The following is a 19136-nucleotide window of genomic DNA, read 5'->3' as shown; positions in this document are numbered from 1 at the left end:
ACAGGGTATGAGCGAAATAGAGGAGGGGGATTAAGAGGTACAAACTTCCAGTAATTAAACAAGTCATGGGATATAAAGTACAGCATAGGAAATATAGCCAGTAATATTGTGATAGCATTGTATGGTAACAGATGGTGACTACATTTCAGGGCTACACAGTGAGCACTGTGTAATGTATAGAATTGTGGAACCACTATATTGTGTATCTGAAACTAATATAACATTGTATGTCAGCTATAGCTCAATAATACATTTTTTTTTAATGCTAAGAATGCTTCTGGGTTGTGCTGCTGCTAAGGTCTGAGACAGAAACTGTTTTAGAATTCAGGAGGAATGAGGGAAGCCTCAGTGGGTTAGAACAAAGGTAACTCGTGGAAAGCTCTCAACATGGATGCAGATTCATACATAATGAAATACTGTTTTCCAGTGGTGCTGAGCATCCATTTTTCTGCTTCTTCTAATGTTTTAATTTTTTTATTTAAAGATTTTTAATTTATTTTTTAGAGAGAGAGAGGGCTTGAGTGGGGGAGGGAGCAGAGGGAATGTCATGTGGAATCTCAAGCAGACCTGAGCTGGGCATAGAGTCCTATGGGGGACTCAGTCTTATGACCCTGAGATCATGACTTGAGTGGAAATCAGGAGTCACACACTTAACCTACTGAGCCACCCAGGCGCCCCCTAATGTTTCAACTTGTAATTCCATGGGTACTTATATATTGGAGTGGCACTTGCAACACCTGCAATTTGTGGCTGAAGAATATTTTGCCATATGAATCCTGATTACCTTAAAATTTTTACATATGTATGTTTAGGTCTAGATGGAACATGAATGAAACATTGTGTTAATTCTTCACATTATTGTATAGAACTGTGTGGATCTAGAGATTCCCTTGAAAGACGTTTGAAATAGCTTTTTAAGTGGTAGTGAATAATGCAAAATTAAAATATTTTGTAAAATTTTCTGGCCCTTTGCTGTAATGTTTAAATGTACTGTGAAAATCTTGCTTTTAAATAACTTAGTGATTTTGCTAGAAGGCAAGAAAAATAAATTTTATGGAACACTTTTAAAAAATTATTTGACTTTTGTAAATTTTTCTCTAGTATCTCACATCATCTTTGGTGTGCTTTACTCACATTTTTTTTTTTTTAAAGAATAAAACACTTCATGCCTGCCAGTCAGCAGCTTTATTTTGTCATCTTTGCAAAACCTACACAGCAACATTTGTTCATTTGAAAATTCTGTGGCATTTTGGCCCTTATTTTATAAAAACTAATGAAAAATAAAACTTGAGACTAGCATAAGTCAAACTTAATATAGTAAAAACAGAGGTGGAAGTCCACAGAATGCCCCCAAATATTGCCCTTATCTCAAAGTTTTGGGACTTAAACACATCTATTGTTGTTCATCATTTGTGAAAGTAAACACAAAGATGTTGGGGATATCACTAAATCACTAAATTATCAAAGAAATTTAAAAAAATTATAAATCACCTTATATCAAAGAATTAGAGACGCATACTTCATTTCTAATAAAATGCTCATAATTTTAAATGGATATTGAATGGGGTTTTTAAAAAAATACAGTAATTAAATTGTAACAGGGAAAAGAGAACATCAAAGAACATTTTCTATTAGAATCCAACAATTTTCAAATTTAGTTTCTTAGAAATAGTTTCTCCCTCCCTCCCTCCCTCCCATTTTTATAAAGAGATGGAAGTTTACTGAATACACTGCAAGGGAGTGGCAGACAGGATAGTCAAGGAGTGACTGCCTGCAATGTGGTGAGAGGGTGGTGAGGGGCCACAGTTATAGGGCAGAGTGAGGGAGTATGGGGACTTAAAGAATTTTCTCTTTTTTGGTAATCTTAGGAATTGTGCCTGGTCACTTAGGGCCTATGGCTGTTTCAAGATGGGTTGCTTAATGAGCCTGTTTGCATTCAGCTAGGTGATCTCTGTGAGCCCTCTGCCTTGATCCAGTGTCCATTGCTCAACCTGTTGCTTAAAAGTGGCTTCTACATTCCCCCCCTGACAGGTTGATAATGACATATCTTTGGCAACTGGGGGCATGTTCCTGCTGAATCAGGGGCCTAGGGATGTCTCTACCTATGCGTCAACACTGGTCAGTCAGGAATTTAGAGGTAGAAATTATGAAACGCAGAGGCAACTGAATCCAAGGTAGACAACATATGTGAATTTCTTTGAGTAGCAAGGATAGCTGTTGGTTTGGAGTTATGGCAGCGAAGGACTCTTGGCACCAAGTGAAGAGACATCAGAAAAGACAGAGAAATAAGATCATTATTATGAAAAAGAGAAGCCTGAATAAAAGAACTTTGATAGTTGACCAAAATCTTCCTCCAGTCCAGGATTTAACCAATTAAAGGAGAGACAGAGATCATTTAAAGTGCCAATTTGAATATTCATGTCTTCTGGTAACCCTGTCAGATTTTTGTGGTAATCTGGAGTAACATAACATTCTGTTGTAATAAAGCAGAAGTTCCTCCTTGAGCCCCAGTCAGGTTATCAAAGGCCAGTTTTGGAGGGCCACCTTTTTTTTTTTTCTAAAGATTTATTTATTTATATGAGAGAGAGAGAGAGAGAGAGGCAAAGACACAGGCAGAGGGAGAAGCAGGCTCCATGCAGGGAGCTTGATGTGGGACTTGATCCTGGGACTCCAGGATCACGCCCTGGGCTGAAGGAGGCGCTAAACCAGTGAGCCACCCAGGCTGCCCGGAGGGCCACCTTTTGAATTTGTGGGTGACTGCATGTTGGGCTTAGAGGTGGACTGCTGTACACTTGGTTAAAGCCTCTATTCGCAATTTTATATCAATAGAGGCAGCTCCTGAGACAAATATGGCTACAGGATCAAACCATCAAGAAGCCCCCTTTGATGTCTAGCCTTAACAATGTCCTAATTATAAGCAAGTAGAGAAGACCTGTCCAGAGATATGGGCACCCCCAAGTGCATCATCCAATCCAATCATAAAGAAAGTGGGGCCATCCATTATCTCCACAAGTCCATAGCCAACCCTATGGAGTGCCCATGGGGTACATACATTTTGCCTCCTGGGGGAATTTTGTCATCTCAACTATATAAAAGTGGTCAAGGATAGTTAAGTTATACAATTATTGGAGAGTTCATCCCATTTTCCAGTAGTTCAAATAATCATATGCCCATAGGGTCCTGTTATTATCCCCACAGAATAACAAGCATGAAGACTGTCTATACATGAGCTATTGTGGGAATTTCTCTGAAGCTGACCTCAGGTTGTCTAGCTTTGTGAACAACAAATGTTTAAAGACAATCAGAACCAGAACTTAACATCTGCAGAGGCGTATTATTGAACCATAATTTCTTTCCCTTATTTCCCTAGGTGGCCAAATCAAGATTAATTCATTTGAAAAACAAGTCCAATTTTAACAAATGTAGCCTAATTATTATTTCTAAGGAGATCTATTGGCTTCATAAAGTCAACCTTAATTCCTTACAGCTGTCTCGTTATATAAGCCTATGGATGTCTCTCTCAAATATGGCAGTTCAGTCAAAACCTTGGTAATATAACCAATGTTTCCAATGGTGTCTTGTTACAAGAATAGATTCTCATTGAACTTATGCAAATAATTTTAATTGCTATTGAACAAAGACTACTCATTGAGAATTTCTGAATTTCAGAGGGTTCAGGTACCCATTTGTTTCAATCTTAGTTTATCCTAACCACATATAAAATTCTTTTCTAGAGCTTTCCCTTTACAGAGCTACAACTTTCTTTTGCATTCAGATTTTGCCCTAAGTCTTTCCTGTCCACATACGTAGTCTCATTTTGGGACAAAATTACTTTCTTTTCCCCTCAACAAAAATGTATTCTCTTTCCTTATACCTTTTTGTTTCTTAAATATTTTATTTATTTATTTGATAGAGAATGAGAGTGAGAAAGTGAGAGCACAAGCAGGTGTAGCACTAGGCAGAGGGAGAGAGAGAAGCAGGCTCCCTACTGAACAGAGAGCCTGACGTGGGGTTTGATCCCAGGATCCTGGGATCATGACCTGAGCCAAAGGCAGATCTTAACTGACTAACCCACCCAGGGGTTATACTCCTCCTTATACGTTTCTTTTATGCCTCCTATTTTCCAACAGAATTGCTTTCCTTATTGTTTCCATCAGTCTTAATTACAAATAGCAAAATTTTAACTCCAAGAACCTTTATTTCCAGTGAAAACTAAGTAGTAACTAAGTAGTTGTGAACTACTATACCAAAATTCTTTAGATTGGCAAATTTATGAATACATTTAATAATTTTTAAGAACATTAAGTTTTCATAGTACAATCTTTCAACGAGGCACAAAGCATGTTTTCAAATAGACCCAAGTATTTTTAGTTTCTCTGCAATAAGAAGTCAAAAGCAGACAAGCTGGGGATCCCTGGGTGGCTCAGCGGTTTAGTGCCTGCCTTCAGCCCAGGGCGTGACCCGGGATTGAGTCCCACATCGGCTTCCTGCATGAAGCCAGCTTCTGCCTCTGCCTGTGTCTCTGCCTCTCCTCTCTGTCTCTCATGAATAAAATCTTAAAAAAAAGAAATTCTCATAATCCTCCCATGTTGAGTATCATTAAAAAAAAAAAAGGCAGACAAGCCTATGTTCATTAATCAATGCTTTAGGATTTCATCTTATTTGGAAATGACTTAGATACCCAATGAATTCAATCCAACTTATCATTTAACTCAGCAAAACCTCAAAGTTTCAGACTTGATAGCTATCTGCAGGGTCAGATGGCCATGAAACCTAGCAAGATACATTCTACAGTTTTTGAAGAGGTCAAGATTTGGGGACAATGCCATGAAGCCTTGCACATATGGGACTCCAGACCATTTGGAGGAATTCTGGCAATAGAGGTCAAGCTGGAAAATAATAAGGCTTCCATGAAAGGGACATACCTCTTGATCTGGGGACTTCGTGCTGAAGCCAGGAAACATTACATTAAAAAAGAGACATTTTTCTCAGGACTTGGGCATCACATTTGTTCCATTTTAAAGAGAATATAGTCCAGGCAGCCCCAGTGGTGCAGCGGTTTGGCACTGCCTGCAGCCTGGAGTGTGATCCTGGAGACCAGGGATCGAGTCCCACATCGGGCTCCCTGCATGGGACCTGCTTCTCCCTCTGTCTGTGTCTCTGCCTCTCTCTCTCTCCTCTGTGTTTCTATGAATAAATAAATAAAATCTTAAAAAAAAAAAAAAGAATATAGTCCAAGGGTGAGTCCAAAGGAATAGAGGGGGTTTGTCCCATAGAGGGGAAGATGGGCTGCTGATTCCCAAAGGGGCATCCCACTAAAGGGAATGGAGCTTCGACTTGTGGTTGCAATTTTGGTCAGGGTGTCCCAGTGACCTGAAAAAGGACTAGAGTTCATATGGGGTGACTGACTCTACTGGAGCATCCCACCAAGGAGAGGGTTGCAGCAAATTGCAATAGCAATCCCTGCTGGGTATCCTCTCAACAGGGAAAGCTGGACACTAGGTGGCCAGACTGGGTCAGGAAAAAGGAGGGGGAAGGATGCACCACTCAGAGGCATAGGAAGGTGTTTTGCCTGTAGATCAAGATGGCAGTTGGATCCATGGGAACAAAGGAAAAGGGGAGGGAGGGAGTTCCAAAAGCAGCACATTGGGAATGTAGACCTCAGAGGAGATAGAGTGGGAGAGGAGGGGAAAGGGATCCTTTGTCCTCACAGGTACCAGCATCCAGCCTGTTCACCTTCAGACCTTTAGACCACATCAGGGAGTTGCCTTGGCTAGAGATGGCCAGTTGTCTGAGGAGCCCTAGGGTTAAGAGCTGAAAAGAGAAGAGGGAGGGAAGGGTCCCTTTGAAGGGCAAGAAGGAAAAATCCCTTACTCTTTCAGACAAGAGCAGTTCAGTCAGTTTCTCCTGGGGCTTTGGATCCTGTTTCCCAAATACTACAGTCAGTCTCCTGAGGGAAAGTCCCAAGAAATTCCTGGAGAATTTGGGAAGAGTCCCAGGCCAGCATAAGTCCCCATATAGGACACCAAATGCAGGGCACTCCAATTCGGTAAGGGTCAGCGGTGTGGGTGGTGAAAGAATTCACCAATGCAGAACAAAAGAGATAGAAGTTTATTGAATATACCACAAGGCTGCGGCAGGCAGGACAGCAAAGGGGAGAGTGCCAAAAATCATAATTTATAGGGAAAAAAATGCTTCACATTTTCTCCATCTTTTCAAATTAAAGCTCTGCAATGACTTCTTTGTTGCTCTTATTTTACTAAGGAAACAATATGGCGAATATAGACACTTCATTTATTCTGTTTTTAAAAAATATCTCAGAAAATACAATAAGATCTCTTTAGTACTGTTGGTTTGTTTTGTATTGGTTTGGCAAGTAGAGGTTGTTTTCTCTACCAAAACCAGCATAATGGAAAGGAAAGACTCAATGCAGGATAAGCTATGAAAAGAACTGGGACAAAAACACAGAAAGGCAAATAAACACTTAAGAAGATACTCATGTTTATTATCTGATTTACATTTGACAAAGCAAAGGGAGGTGCACGGAGAGCTGTTTGACAAAGCCAAGCCCTAGATATCACACAACAGTATTTCCCTGGCTGCACCAGAGGCCCCTGAAACACCACTCCTGGGCAGCCGTGCTCTGCAGTGAAACCACCCAGTTGTAGACACCATGGGGTCTACACTGCACTGGATACAGGCCTGTGGGCATCTGACATCAAAGCAGTGGACCATTAAGCACTTGAGAGCTCTAGTTCCAGATGTCAAAAGTCAGTGTTAGTAACCAACGAGTACTAATTATGTACTAGAATGGTCAGAAAAAAATAACAGACTTTGAATACTGTATAAAACACCCCTTTAAAGAGAATCAGCTCTTGTCGTGAACTGTCTCTTTATTTCCTCCCTTTGCCAAAGTCTGTTCATTCATGTCAAATCAAGGACATAAAGTATAAAACTTTTTAAAAAACTACTTAACGATGGTCATGAAATTCTCCCTAAGACCCATGCCTAAGGCTATTTACATAAGATTTGGGATCATCATAATTCAGGAAAACTTTTCATTCTGAGCTCACAAAGGTATCCCTCCTATAGATAGTAGGATACTCAGAAATACCTGAGGTATAATCACTGAGAACCCTCCTGAAGGAGAAAAAAAAAGATTGGAGTTTCCCATACTGGCATAAAAGTACATATACAGTTGATATTGAAAAATTAAAATGCGACAGGACTAAAAAGTATAACAGATAAACGGAGGAGAAACTTCTACGAAGCTTCAGGTCTTCTCACTATACTTTGCACAGCTTTGTTAGAACAGAGATTCTCAGGCTATACCAAAAATGATTTTAGGTGGCATCTTTAAAAATAGCAAAACCCAATTTCAAAAACGGATTCATTTCTAGAGACAAGAATGCACCAGTATACAATCATTATGTTTCTGGTAGAATAGTAACATCAATTTAATTTTCAAAAACTTAAGTCTGGTTTTCTTTAATTAGATGTGCTTATTTGGCTGTGAATATGCCTTCACCCTGCTTCCAAAATGATCACTTTAGCATCAGTTATTTTAAAAAGTATACTAATTGTATGGAACACTCCAAAATCTAGCTTAGTTCATAGCTATTTATATAAGATACACAAATCTGATAATTTAACACTTTGTACTACACTCTCTGGCCCTATATTTTCCTACTTCCTGATGTTTCTTGGAAACTGGCAACAGGAAGATTACCTTCTTAGAGAATAAATAAAAAGCTTTAAGAATCAGCTAAAATAAGCACCCCAGAGTTACTTAAGAAAGTAGAAACTCAGATACCATTTTTTAAAAAGTGAGTTGGGAATATTCTGGAAATTTCAACATCTTTAAACAAAGAATTCTTCTAATGAGTGCCTACCACATTCAGGGACACTTACATTCACTTATGGACCTGCTGGAATCCTTTCTGAACATGTTATGTGTGAGGTCCGCTGACTTCAGCATGACTGACAGAAGGGGAGAAGACACTATCACTTTTTTTGTTTTTAAGAAATTAGAAAAGTTTTATTAAGGTTCTAAAAAGCATGGTATACTCACACATTCTTACTACTGCATGCATGTTGGTTTTTCTACCTTTTGACACATAGCTCTTCAAATAGGAGAGGCACTGTAGAGGGGAAAGGAAGGAGCCTCTTCAGCCATCAGAACAGGTACATCAATGGGAATCAAAGGAGCAAGACTCTTATCAAGAATTCTTCAGAAAACTGCCTTTCAGTTAAGTCAGAAGAAAGGAGCAAAACACTTGAAAATTAAGCTCCAAAAAGATCAAGTAATATGCCTCCCATTAAAAAAAAAAAAAAGTAATTATCTTCCTCCCTCATCTCTTCTCCATCATGCCTTTCATATACTGGCATTTTTTTCTGAACTGTCCTGTGTAGAGAAAGCCATGTCATTTCATGAAGAACAGACCTTGTTCAGCAACACTTGGAAAACAGATCTGTTTCCTCCCAATTCACAGCCTTGTGTCACACTGCTGAATGCTGAAACCTAATCCATGAGTTTCACTTTGCCATTTCACAGAATTTGTAAAAAAAAAAAAAAAAAAAAAAAAGGAATCCCAGGAAAAAAGCAAAAGCTTTGACTTTCCCGTTTTCCCATTAAAAAGTTCATTCTCTAATTCTATATACATCAAGAAAAAGGCAGTGACATTTAAAAAAACCACAATCTCAAAGCAAGCACCTGGGTTTTACTTTAGCTTATAATAATTTAATAAGCCTGAGAATTTTTGTGCAAATACATGTCATCTTCAATGAAAAATATGCATAGCACTTTGGAAAAAGTTTAGTTGCAACTAACTTTCCTTACAAAAAAAACATACAGACATAAATACACAACATTCCCTAATTCCTACTGATTGCACTTCTGGTTTAACCCCTTCCAGCCTCCAAGGAAATTTGAAAGACAAGTAATTGTGTTCATATGCCTTGGCCACTATACTTATCTAAAAGAAATATTCTGAAAACAAGTTTCCTTGGTTCCAACCTACCCATATTTTCCTTCTTAAAGTAAATCCTTCCTACCCGACCCCCTGCCTCCAATTCATGTTGTATTTTTTTGGAGGTATTGTATAAAAATACAAATTTAAAAATGAACTTTTATTAATCACAAATACAAAAGGAATTTGGGTGGTGTCTGGGCCCCTACTGGCTCAAAGGCTTGAAAACAGAAAACAAAAAGGGAGTTTCCACTATTTTGATTTTATGAAAAAGATAAAATTCCTTATTTGCTAATGCTGTGTACATACCATTTGATGGATATGTAATTTAAACAGACATTATTATCAGGGTAAAACATAAAACTATCTCATTTGTCTCAGTAACAGACTGGGCTTAGCCCAGCAGCTCTGCTTTTTATAGGCAATGGTCAAAGCTGCTCCCTTTCTCTTCCCATCCCCTAACCTGGGTTCTTCCTGCTTTTGCTTACTAGAAGTAAATATGCTAGCAGGTTCAGTATATCTGGTATATTTCGATATTACTGAATTTATTGTCCAGTCACTTTTTATTCTCAAGATAGGAACACTCAACTGAATGAGTGAATTAAACCTTTCTTCCTTTTCTGCCTCCAAACACTCATGACCCATTCATTTATACTTTCAATTTATTAAACCTTATTCATTGGAGCCTCATCCCAATTCTGTTTCCATTCTTCCACTTTCCCCTTTCCACATTCACAACCCGTCTACAACATTCCTTGTCTCTCAGTCAGACCACACTATATGTATCAGTGCAAATCTATCCTTCATGTGCTAATTTAAGAGGCCACTTAACTGCTGAACCTCAGTTTTCCTTCAGGATATCCATTTTCGGTGAAGTTGTGCAAACTGGAGTGCCAAAGCTACCCATCATGACTGGAAGACTCTGATTCCTCCTCAGTCCACTCAATAAATTGCTACCTGAATTTAAGTAAACAGCAGAGTCTGGTCTTTGAAGACCAACTTCTGCTTCTTGGCTTCTTCCATTTTCCTGTGCATCAGGGGTCTTGATCACTCTGGCTATCCCCAGTCGCTTCAGCCTGTCCACTAAGTTCATCTTCAACTGGCCAATGTCAGGAGGGTTCCGTGTAGGTCTTAAACCATACATCTCCTGGAGGAATGTTTCTGCTGGTCGAGAGGCCAAAAAATTTTCGGAGAGATGCACTCGAGGCTCAAAGGGCAAAGGAGAAGGGCAAGGTGAGTGAGATGGTGAATTCGGTGGTGTGGAAGGAATAGCCAGGGCTTTAGGGATAGGCTGGAGAAGGGAGTTCTCTGAAACTGGGCTGTGATACACTTTAGCAGAAATGCCGCGCTCTTGTAGAAGTTTGGCCAAGCTCATGGTGCTACTGAAGGTTATAGTGGAATCTCGTCGATTGGTAACAGATTCACCAATGCTGAGTCTATAGGACATAGCAGGAGAATTCACCGCCGTGTTTGATGAACTGCTACCACTACTTCCACAGGATAATGAAGGGAACCCAGAGCTTTGAAAAAAAGAAAAAAGAAAGAGAGAGAGAGAGAGAAAGAAAGAAAGGAAGGAAGGAAGGAAGGAAGGAAGGAAGGAAGGAAGGAAGGAAGGAAGGAAGAAGGAGAGTGTTTAAAAATAAAAAGTAATTTACAAGTCAGCATTTAAAGTAATTACATTAGCTATCTGTAGTAAATATAGAATAAGAGGCAATACATCAGTAATTGAACTCTGTAGAAAGATTTGAAGATTAAGAAATTTGATATGTAACACTTGAATGACTGGTTAATTGCAATTTGTAACTAAGTTACTAACTCATTGAAACATACTCCTTTTCATAGGATATGAAAAAGTTTACTCTTAGATAACTTTATTCCTAAATTTTAACTCAAAATATGTATCTTTGGGAATACAACTAAATTTTATGATAGAAATTAAAGACAGTAACCTTCAGAAATTTTTATATATTCATTCCATATAGTGAAATACACTAGAGTGAAACAACCCATGAGTAAATAATTGTCCGTCTTAGAAAATACAATCTTTTATATTAAACCTAAGATGCTCTTCTAAGAGCTCTTCTTCTTTTAATCTTACAATTTTATATTTCTAAGAACTCACAAAAGTTGAAATTGTTAAATTTCCATTTTCAAGAATGTTAATTCCAAACAATAGTAGTATAAGGATACCTATGAAACAAATTTTTCTTAACCTTGACTTTGAACATATGTTTCTGGGAAAACAAAAATAATTAAAAGCTTTGACAACTATTGGAAATTTCTTATTCTATTTTGTTAGAAAGAAAAAAAAACCCTAAGAAATCGTGTACTCAAGGAAATGGTGACAGAATGAAGGGACTTCCTTAGCTAATTTCCCTCCCTTGAGAAAATGTTACCAGTATTTAATAGATAAACTATCACTTTAACAAAATACTCAGATAACAAAATTCTTAGTGATTATAAACAGTTATTATTAAAACTAATCATCTGTTAATAAACAAATTTTCTAAAGTACCAACTGGTATGAAAGAAAGAAACTACAAACAAGTTTGACTCCTTGGTTATACAAGTCCAACTAAGAACCTCTAATTGGATGCAGTCTATAGACTATTCTCCCAGTTTCCCACCTCCCTGGTTCTACTTTACCATAGAACTGCCTGTCCTTTCTCTCAAACTCATATGATGGTATTATCTTGTACTGAGAATCCTCCCAAGAACCCATTTTATAAAACTTGTTATCTTACTGACTATAAGAACAATGTAGAAAAATTGCAGATATGCGTGCTCATCACAGACTTTATGGAGATCTTTATTGGATGAAATGTAAATGCTTCCCTAAATAATTGATTTGCTCTTATATACATTGAATTATAGTCTTATTTCCCTCCACACTGGCAGCTAGAAAGATAACAAGTATTTGCATCCTTGTTTTTTTCTATTTTATATCCTTCATATGCTTCATTTTCCTTTTCTACTTGTAGTTAACATTATCTCAATGCTCTAAGTACCTTTGAAAACTACCTTAGATTCTTTTGGGAAGTGGTAGGACAGAAATAGCAGCAATGTGGCTTAATAAGAACCCTCACCTATGTGTTAGAATATGCATGTTCTAGCTTGTGTAGTGAATACTTTGGCCTTGCCCAGAGGGTTCTGGCCTTTGCCCTCAGCTGCCGGGAGGTAATCTATGCCATGTCTGACATGTTTGTTTAGGATGTGTCTTTGTTTAGGATGAAGGCTGGCCATACTAGGTGAGTCTGGCTACACCTAATAGTTTTAGGATGAAGGTTAGCCATGCCAGAGGACAACTCATGTGATTTAGGCTAGGGCCTTTAGGTTAGTGAACCTGGAGGTGAGCTCAACTAATGTGGGTGATAAATCAATCATCATGACTATGCACTGAAACTTCACTAAAAAATCTGGACACTGAGGCTTACATGAGCTTCCCTAGTGGGCAATACTCTGCATGTGCCATCACACAACAATGCTAGGAAAGTATTAAATACTAAGGACAAGGAAAACTTTTCATGTGGAACCCTCCCCAGACCTCTGACTTATGTCTCTTCCTTTTACTAATTTTAACCTGTATCCATTCCCTGTAATAAACAGCAATCATGAGCCTAATAGCTTTTGGTGAGTTCTGTGAATCTTTCCAGCAAATTATCAAACCAGAGAGTGGTTTTGGGAACCTCCAGTGAGGGCAGTCTTGTGCTGAGGACTGGTCCTCCAGATCTTGTAGTTTAGCTTACTCTGGGTATAGTTGCAGCTGGGTCATTAACTGGCCTTTGGACCGGTTACCTAAACTATCTATGCCTTAGTTTTTTACTTACACAATACATACTCACTTGCCCTGCCAACTTCAAAGAGTTAAAATGATCAAAGGAGAAGATACAATGTGAAAATATCCTAAAGACAAATGAAAATATCCTAAAGACATTAATTAAAATTCTGGGAGTTAAAATAAAGTAATTTTTAAAATAAATTCAGGAAAACATAGTTAAGGAATCAAGCTTTAGGCCTCAAATTGCCCAGACCCCTTACCTGGGGGTAACCTGAGTGATATCAGAAGGATGCAATATCCTACAGGTGGTGAAGGTGAATGTCGAGTTTGTGCATGACAGACATTTGCCTGGGTTTGAGGTTGCAACTGAAGTAGAGATTTTAATGGAATCAAACAAAATTGAAAGACTAGGTTAATAATGCAAAACATTCATCACTATTAATTAAGCATTAGTCAAGGTTCTCTTGCACAAAAATCACCAAATATGGAAATGAAATATACATAAATATCATATTAGTATCAACTGGCTAGTATAGAGCTGAATCCTTCAATACTTTAAAATTATAATTCAAAAGGATTAAAAATAGCTTAGAAATAAGAGAAATATATATTCTGAAAAAATACAAACACCCCCACACAAGATCTAGTCTTCTAGATCTTGTTTCTAGCCAAACTATCTACTTCAATGGTTTTCAAAGTGTGGTTTGCAGATCTTGTGGGAATCCATAGGTTATAGGTCAAAATTACTTTTATAGCAATGCCAAGATGCTATTTGCTTTTTTGACTGGGTTGGCATTTGCACTGCTGGTGCAAAAGCAATGATGAGCAAAACTGCTGACTCCTTAGCAAAAATCTATAAGCTATATCAAGCTATGCTAATATTCCTCACTGTTGTCCACCCACAATAGTAAAAAAAGAAAAGAAAAAGAAAAAAAAAAAGCCGGATTCACATAAGGATGTCCTTGATGAAGCAGTAAAAACTACTTATTAAATCTTGACTCTATATTTTAATATTCTGTGTGGTTAAATGGGAAGTAAGCATTAAGTATTCTGCTGCATGCCAAGACACAATGGTTATCTAAAGGAAAAGCACATGGGCAACTGAATTGAAATTTTTTCATGGAACACCATTTTTACTTGAAAGAACAACTAACAAATTACAGTTATTCAGACTTGGCTATCTGGCAGAAATTTTCTTGGAAATGAAGGTAGTGAGCCTATCTCTTCAATAAAAATAGCTTACAAGATTTGCTGTCAGTGACAAAATTTTATCTTTCAAGTGAAAATTAGAGTTTTGGAGAACTCATACCCACCCTTGAGAGCTTTAAAGCTTTCTAATACTAAAAAGACTTAACTGATGAGATACATGGTGATATTAATGTAATTTTAATATATTATACAATGAAATATGTTAACATTTCGAAGATATGCATTACTCAGTGAACCACTATTTTCCAAATGACCAGTGCATGATGTTACAAAATCATGCTTGGGTAAAAGATGCATTCAAAGTGTAAATAGACCAAAACATTTTGTAACTAAGTATGACAAGTTCACTGATAGGTTTGGATTCCATATTGCTCTATAAAGCTTAAAGAAGCTACCACTTATCAAGTTTTGGTATAATATCAAAGAATTATCCACAAATACCTGAAGAGGCTATTAAAATACTCTCTCCTTTTACAACTACACACCTGTGTGAGCCTGCATTTTCTTCATACTCTTCAGACAAAAAACCATATTATAATAGACTGAATGTAGAAGCTATATGAAAATCCAGCCATCTTCTCTTAAGCCTTAAGTGAGAGACTTGCAAAATTGTAAAAACAAAACCATTCTATTCATTACTTAAATAGCTATTTTTCATAAAACATAGTGTTAGCATGTAATTATTATTTTTAAATGAGTTTATAAATATTTTGATAATTTCTCAGTTTTGATTTCTAATATGGTAAATAGCAATAGATATAACCCACCAAGACAAGCTGTCTGTGATTCTCAATGATTTTTAAGGGTATAAAAAGATCCTGAGCCCAAAAGGCTTACGAACCACTGTCACCACAGATATTAATTTTCTTCAACTCAGGACTGAGTGCATTCAAGTTAAATTTAAAAGGAGGCTGTCAAGTTGCCATACTGTAAGTCAGAATACAGAATTATTAGACTACACTCCACTAAGCACTGTTCTTACCTGTAACTGGACCACTAGCTGAAGTAATAGCTGGAAGGAAAATTCCTGTTACTGGCTTGGATACTGAAGGTTTCTGTTCCACTTGAAAAGTGATACCTTCCTCTTCATCCTCTTCTAAATCTGAGAGGTGATAGATGGCATCCCTGGGCAACTGGGTAAAGCCTTTAGTGATGACACCTGGTCGTGGGTCAAGAATGGTTCCTAAATTTGGTTGAGCAAGCTGCTGCCAGTGGTGCAAAGTTTGTGATCCTGAATGTGCAAGACCAAAAACAAAACAAAACCCATAAAGCATATTTTAAATTTCCCACAAATATTCAATCTTGAAACAGAGGCTAAAATTATATGTATAAAAAAGTAAGGATAATAATAAAAGGACTATATGTGTAAAAAAATAAGGATAAAATTACTTAGTCTTAATATTTTGGTAAAATTTTATAAAGTTCTTTGTGGAAGACTGACAAGATGTTAAAGGTATGAATGATAATCTTTCTGTTTCAAAAGTAAAGTTTACAAAGGACATCTATTCTTCCCTATGCTCATGACTCTCCTTTCCCTAGGCTCTCCAGGGAGAATAGGAACATGAAGGAGATGCTAAAAGGAGGATATATCCCCATGGTTTCTAAGAATCATGGTGAATGACCATCCCAAGCACCCGCACCAGATGCAATATCTAATTATGTTACTACAGACATTTCACCCTAAAGGGGGCAACTCTGACAAATACCTGCACTGATCATTAATGAATGAAACTAACTTGTATAACCCTTGAGTTTGAAGGGTCCTTCTATATTACCTACTCAAAATTTTGTCTACTATATGTAGACTCTTTTATGATAATAACAGAATCATTTCAAGGTAATCAATATTCCATAAAATAAATTTATTTTAAATTCAAGTTCTACCTTGGGGGGAAAGAAACAACAACAAAAAACACAACAACAACAAAAAACCCAACCCAGACACACATACCTCTAAGTAAATGACACTTCCTGGTAAAGAAGTCTTTTTTGAAAAGAAAGGTAGAGATGAAGCATTACATCCATATTATTTTTTTAAATTTATCTACCAATATTCCATTTATTTTACCATGAAAACTGCTGTTGATGATATTTCTTAGCTAAGGATAAGAAAAGATGTTCCTCTTCCCTCACATTTATATTAAAAAAAAAAATACTGATGGCTGATGACTTGGAGAATGCAGATCTCTTCACTCTTTTTCCACAAAGTACTATAACAGATTGTCATACAAATGAGGTTTAAGGGTAATAAAGGTATCTCCTGCACATAGCCCTCTTATAATACAAAGTTCAATTCCAGGAAAAGGAAAGGCTAAAATGAGCAACATGGCTTAAGAATGATTACCTTCAAGGGGCTTGACAATCTGTAATTTTTCAGGCATAAAACCTCGAAGGCAAGTGGCACTGCTGAGGTCTGTGATCTCTGACTGGTCGGTGCAGAGAGAAGCAAGGCTCTCTGTGGGGGTGCCACAGCCACTAATCCCTTCTTTCTGGTCAGCCAGAACCTGGATCTTCCGCTCCCATTCTTCAGCAAAGAACTGCTTCTCACTTAAGTAGTTCTGTCGCCGCAGACTAAGGCGATGCAGTGCTGTAGCCAAATCACTATCTCCAGAAGGTCCTGCTTGACTCACCTTCTGAACGTTCCTACGGGAAAATCATTCACTGACTAGATCTGTAAGGGCAATAAACACAACCTAGACTTCTCTTTTCTACAATGGTGAATGTTCAATAGACTGATCTTAAAATCATAGTGTTTTTTCTTAGATATCAAGAATACAGAAATAATAACAATATCACTAATACTATACATCATTTTTTACTCATTTCAAGCAACTTCAGACAAGCAAAAATATACTTATGTTTACTAACTTTTCTATTTCAGTTAATTTTTATAGTGAAGTATAATTAACATACGATGTTATATTAGTTTCAGGTATACAACATACTGATTTGAGAACTAATAAACATTACTCAATGCTCACCATGGTAAGTGTAGTCAGTTTATGAAACTACAGATACAACTATCTATAAATTGAATTTAAGTAGCCAGAAAAATAAATGTTGTCATATAGCACTGAATCTGTAATACCAATTGATTGCAAGAGGTATTATTATTTTATTTTATGTGCTACTAAGGAAGAAAATAAAAATGCTACCCATTAAATTATGATATGCCATTAACTACAAAACATAAATGATTTCAAAAATATTAAAATGTGAAATAATTTGCTTTGTGCCATGGGATCCTCTATGAATATTGTAGAACACATATATATATATATGTGTGTGTGTGTGTGTTCTACAACATATATATATAAAAACCCAAGATTTGTAAGTACTACATTTTCATAGTCCTGTGAACACACTTGTTCACTTTTCAGTATTTTTGAAATTGGAGGTTTCTTCGATTGATATCAAAAGAAAGAGCAGCAAGTCAAGCTGTAGCTGCTCCTGGCTACTGTATGTGAATTCACAAAGATCTGTTTGTTGATCTTCGTCTACAGTAATTGTGTACAATGACATAGTAATGACACAGAAAGCTACTATGGGTGCAAATTCAAATACAACAGAAAACCCAGGGTGATAGATCCTTTTCTTTCTTTGTTTTTTCCTTTTTAGAAACACAAAAATTTTTATTTTTGAACCAAACAAATTGCATCCATGCACCAATTCTGTAGTTCACAGAAATGTGACAATACCCTCCTGTGAAGTGACCATGGGCAAGCTACAGAATGATTTAAGCCTCACTTTCCTCAACTATAAATTGAGAAGATCTAGTACCTACACTATGGGGTTGGTGTTGACAGGATTAACAAGATTTAGCTCCTAGTCCACAATTAGTGTTCACTAATGGTAAGAACACCACCACTACTACCATTGATAATAGCTAATACTTATTGGATATTTGGTATGTTCTAGGATAGATTTCTGCATTAGGAAAGATTCCTCTCAGATGCCAAACATTTACCTTTCAAAAGTCTTCAGCTGACTTTCCAGTAATGCTGTTTAACTCTAGTTATATGTAATTCAGTAAGATGAATTAATGAAAACTGGAAAAAAATCTAAATTTAAACAAATATGAAGAGCAACTTACTTTTTCTCAATAGGTATTCAAGTTTACCATTTATCCTAAAGGCACCAAAGCAGTTGAGATTATGAGCATGGGTTATGAGAAAGTGTTATCTGATGCTATGTATAACTGCCAATGACCTAACAGATTCAAACAAATTTGACTTAGACCATAAAGATTTAGACACAAACTTTACCATACTAAAGAAGAAAGTAGTAAAGAATTTTATAGGTCAGTGTAAGTTCCATTTTGAATACACTTAATTAAATATAGCCTTTTCACTCTAAAAATTTTTATGAAGTCAATGATCTATCTTACAAATAATGCTATAGGGCATCATTACTGAATGAAAACTGACAGTTCCAGAACTTCCTTGGAATGGCACAGAACAATACTTGGAATATAAGTATGTGAATCTGGTATGTTAATGCCATACAAAATATAGAATCACTGCCATGATCTACATTTCTTACTCTGAAACCTCTTCTGAGTTGCTCCCCTGATTCAGGAGTGTTTTTCCCTCTGTTTGTTGTAATCCAGACTCAAAAGGTTTTGCTGTCATGATGACACTTGAACGGTTGGACCCAGGAATAGGTAGCAGAGCTGGGAATGGGATAGAGCGGCCCCGTGTGTCATTGGCAACCTTGACAGTATCAAATATTCGTTTCTGTTGGGCTCTGTCAAAAAAGAAATGTTCATTATTGCACTGCCTACCACTGGAGTGCTTTAGAAGAGACACATATGTACAATTTATTAAAAAATAGCAGCGGTTTAGTGCCTGCCTTTGGCCCAGGGCGCGATCCTGGAGACCCGGGATCGAATCCCACGTCGGGCTCCCGGTGCATGGAGCCTGCTTCTCCCTCTGCCTATGTCTCTGCCTCTCTCCCTCTCTGTGTGTGTGACTATTATAAATAAATAAAAATTAAAAAAAAATAAAGCCACCGGGGATCCCTGGGTGGCTCAGCAGTTTAGTGCCTGCCTTTGGTCCAGGGCATGATCCTGGAGTCCCGGGATTGAGTCCCACGTCAGGCTCCCAGCATGGAGCCTGCTTCTCCCTCTGCCTGTGTCTCTGCCTCTCTCTCTCTCTCTCACTCTGTGTCTTTCATGAATA

At 37.3% G+C, this 19136-nt stretch overlaps 1 protein-coding gene across 2 annotated transcripts in view; it reads right to left on the bottom strand.

Moving 5' to 3' along the window:
- Window positions 1–6479: 6479 nt before the first annotated feature.
- TRAK2 (trafficking kinesin protein 2) overlaps window positions 6480–19136 on the bottom strand; it is a 64990-nt gene continuing 52333 nt past the window's right edge. For both annotated transcript variants that reach the window (XM_077885423.1, XM_077885422.1), the window contains 5 exons: window positions 18499–18702; window positions 16301–16599; window positions 14939–15187; window positions 13008–13113; window positions 6480–10489 (listed from right to left, as the gene is read on the bottom strand). In XM_077885423.1, the coding sequence (XP_077741549.1) occupies window positions 9811–10489; window positions 13008–13113; window positions 14939–15187; window positions 16301–16599; window positions 18499–18702 (1537 nt within the window). In that variant the 3' untranslated portion in view covers window positions 6480–9810. The remainder of the gene's footprint in view (window positions 10490–13007; window positions 13114–14938; window positions 15188–16300; window positions 16600–18498; window positions 18703–19136) is intronic.

Source organism: Canis aureus, chromosome 36 (assembly GCF_053574225.1).
Source record: "Canis aureus isolate CA01 chromosome 36, VMU_Caureus_v.1.0, whole genome shotgun sequence".
NCBI lineage: Eukaryota > Metazoa > Chordata > Mammalia > Carnivora > Canidae > Canis > Canis aureus.
Note: the sequence above shows the minus strand (reverse complement) of the source record. Positions and strands in the feature narration are given on the sequence as shown.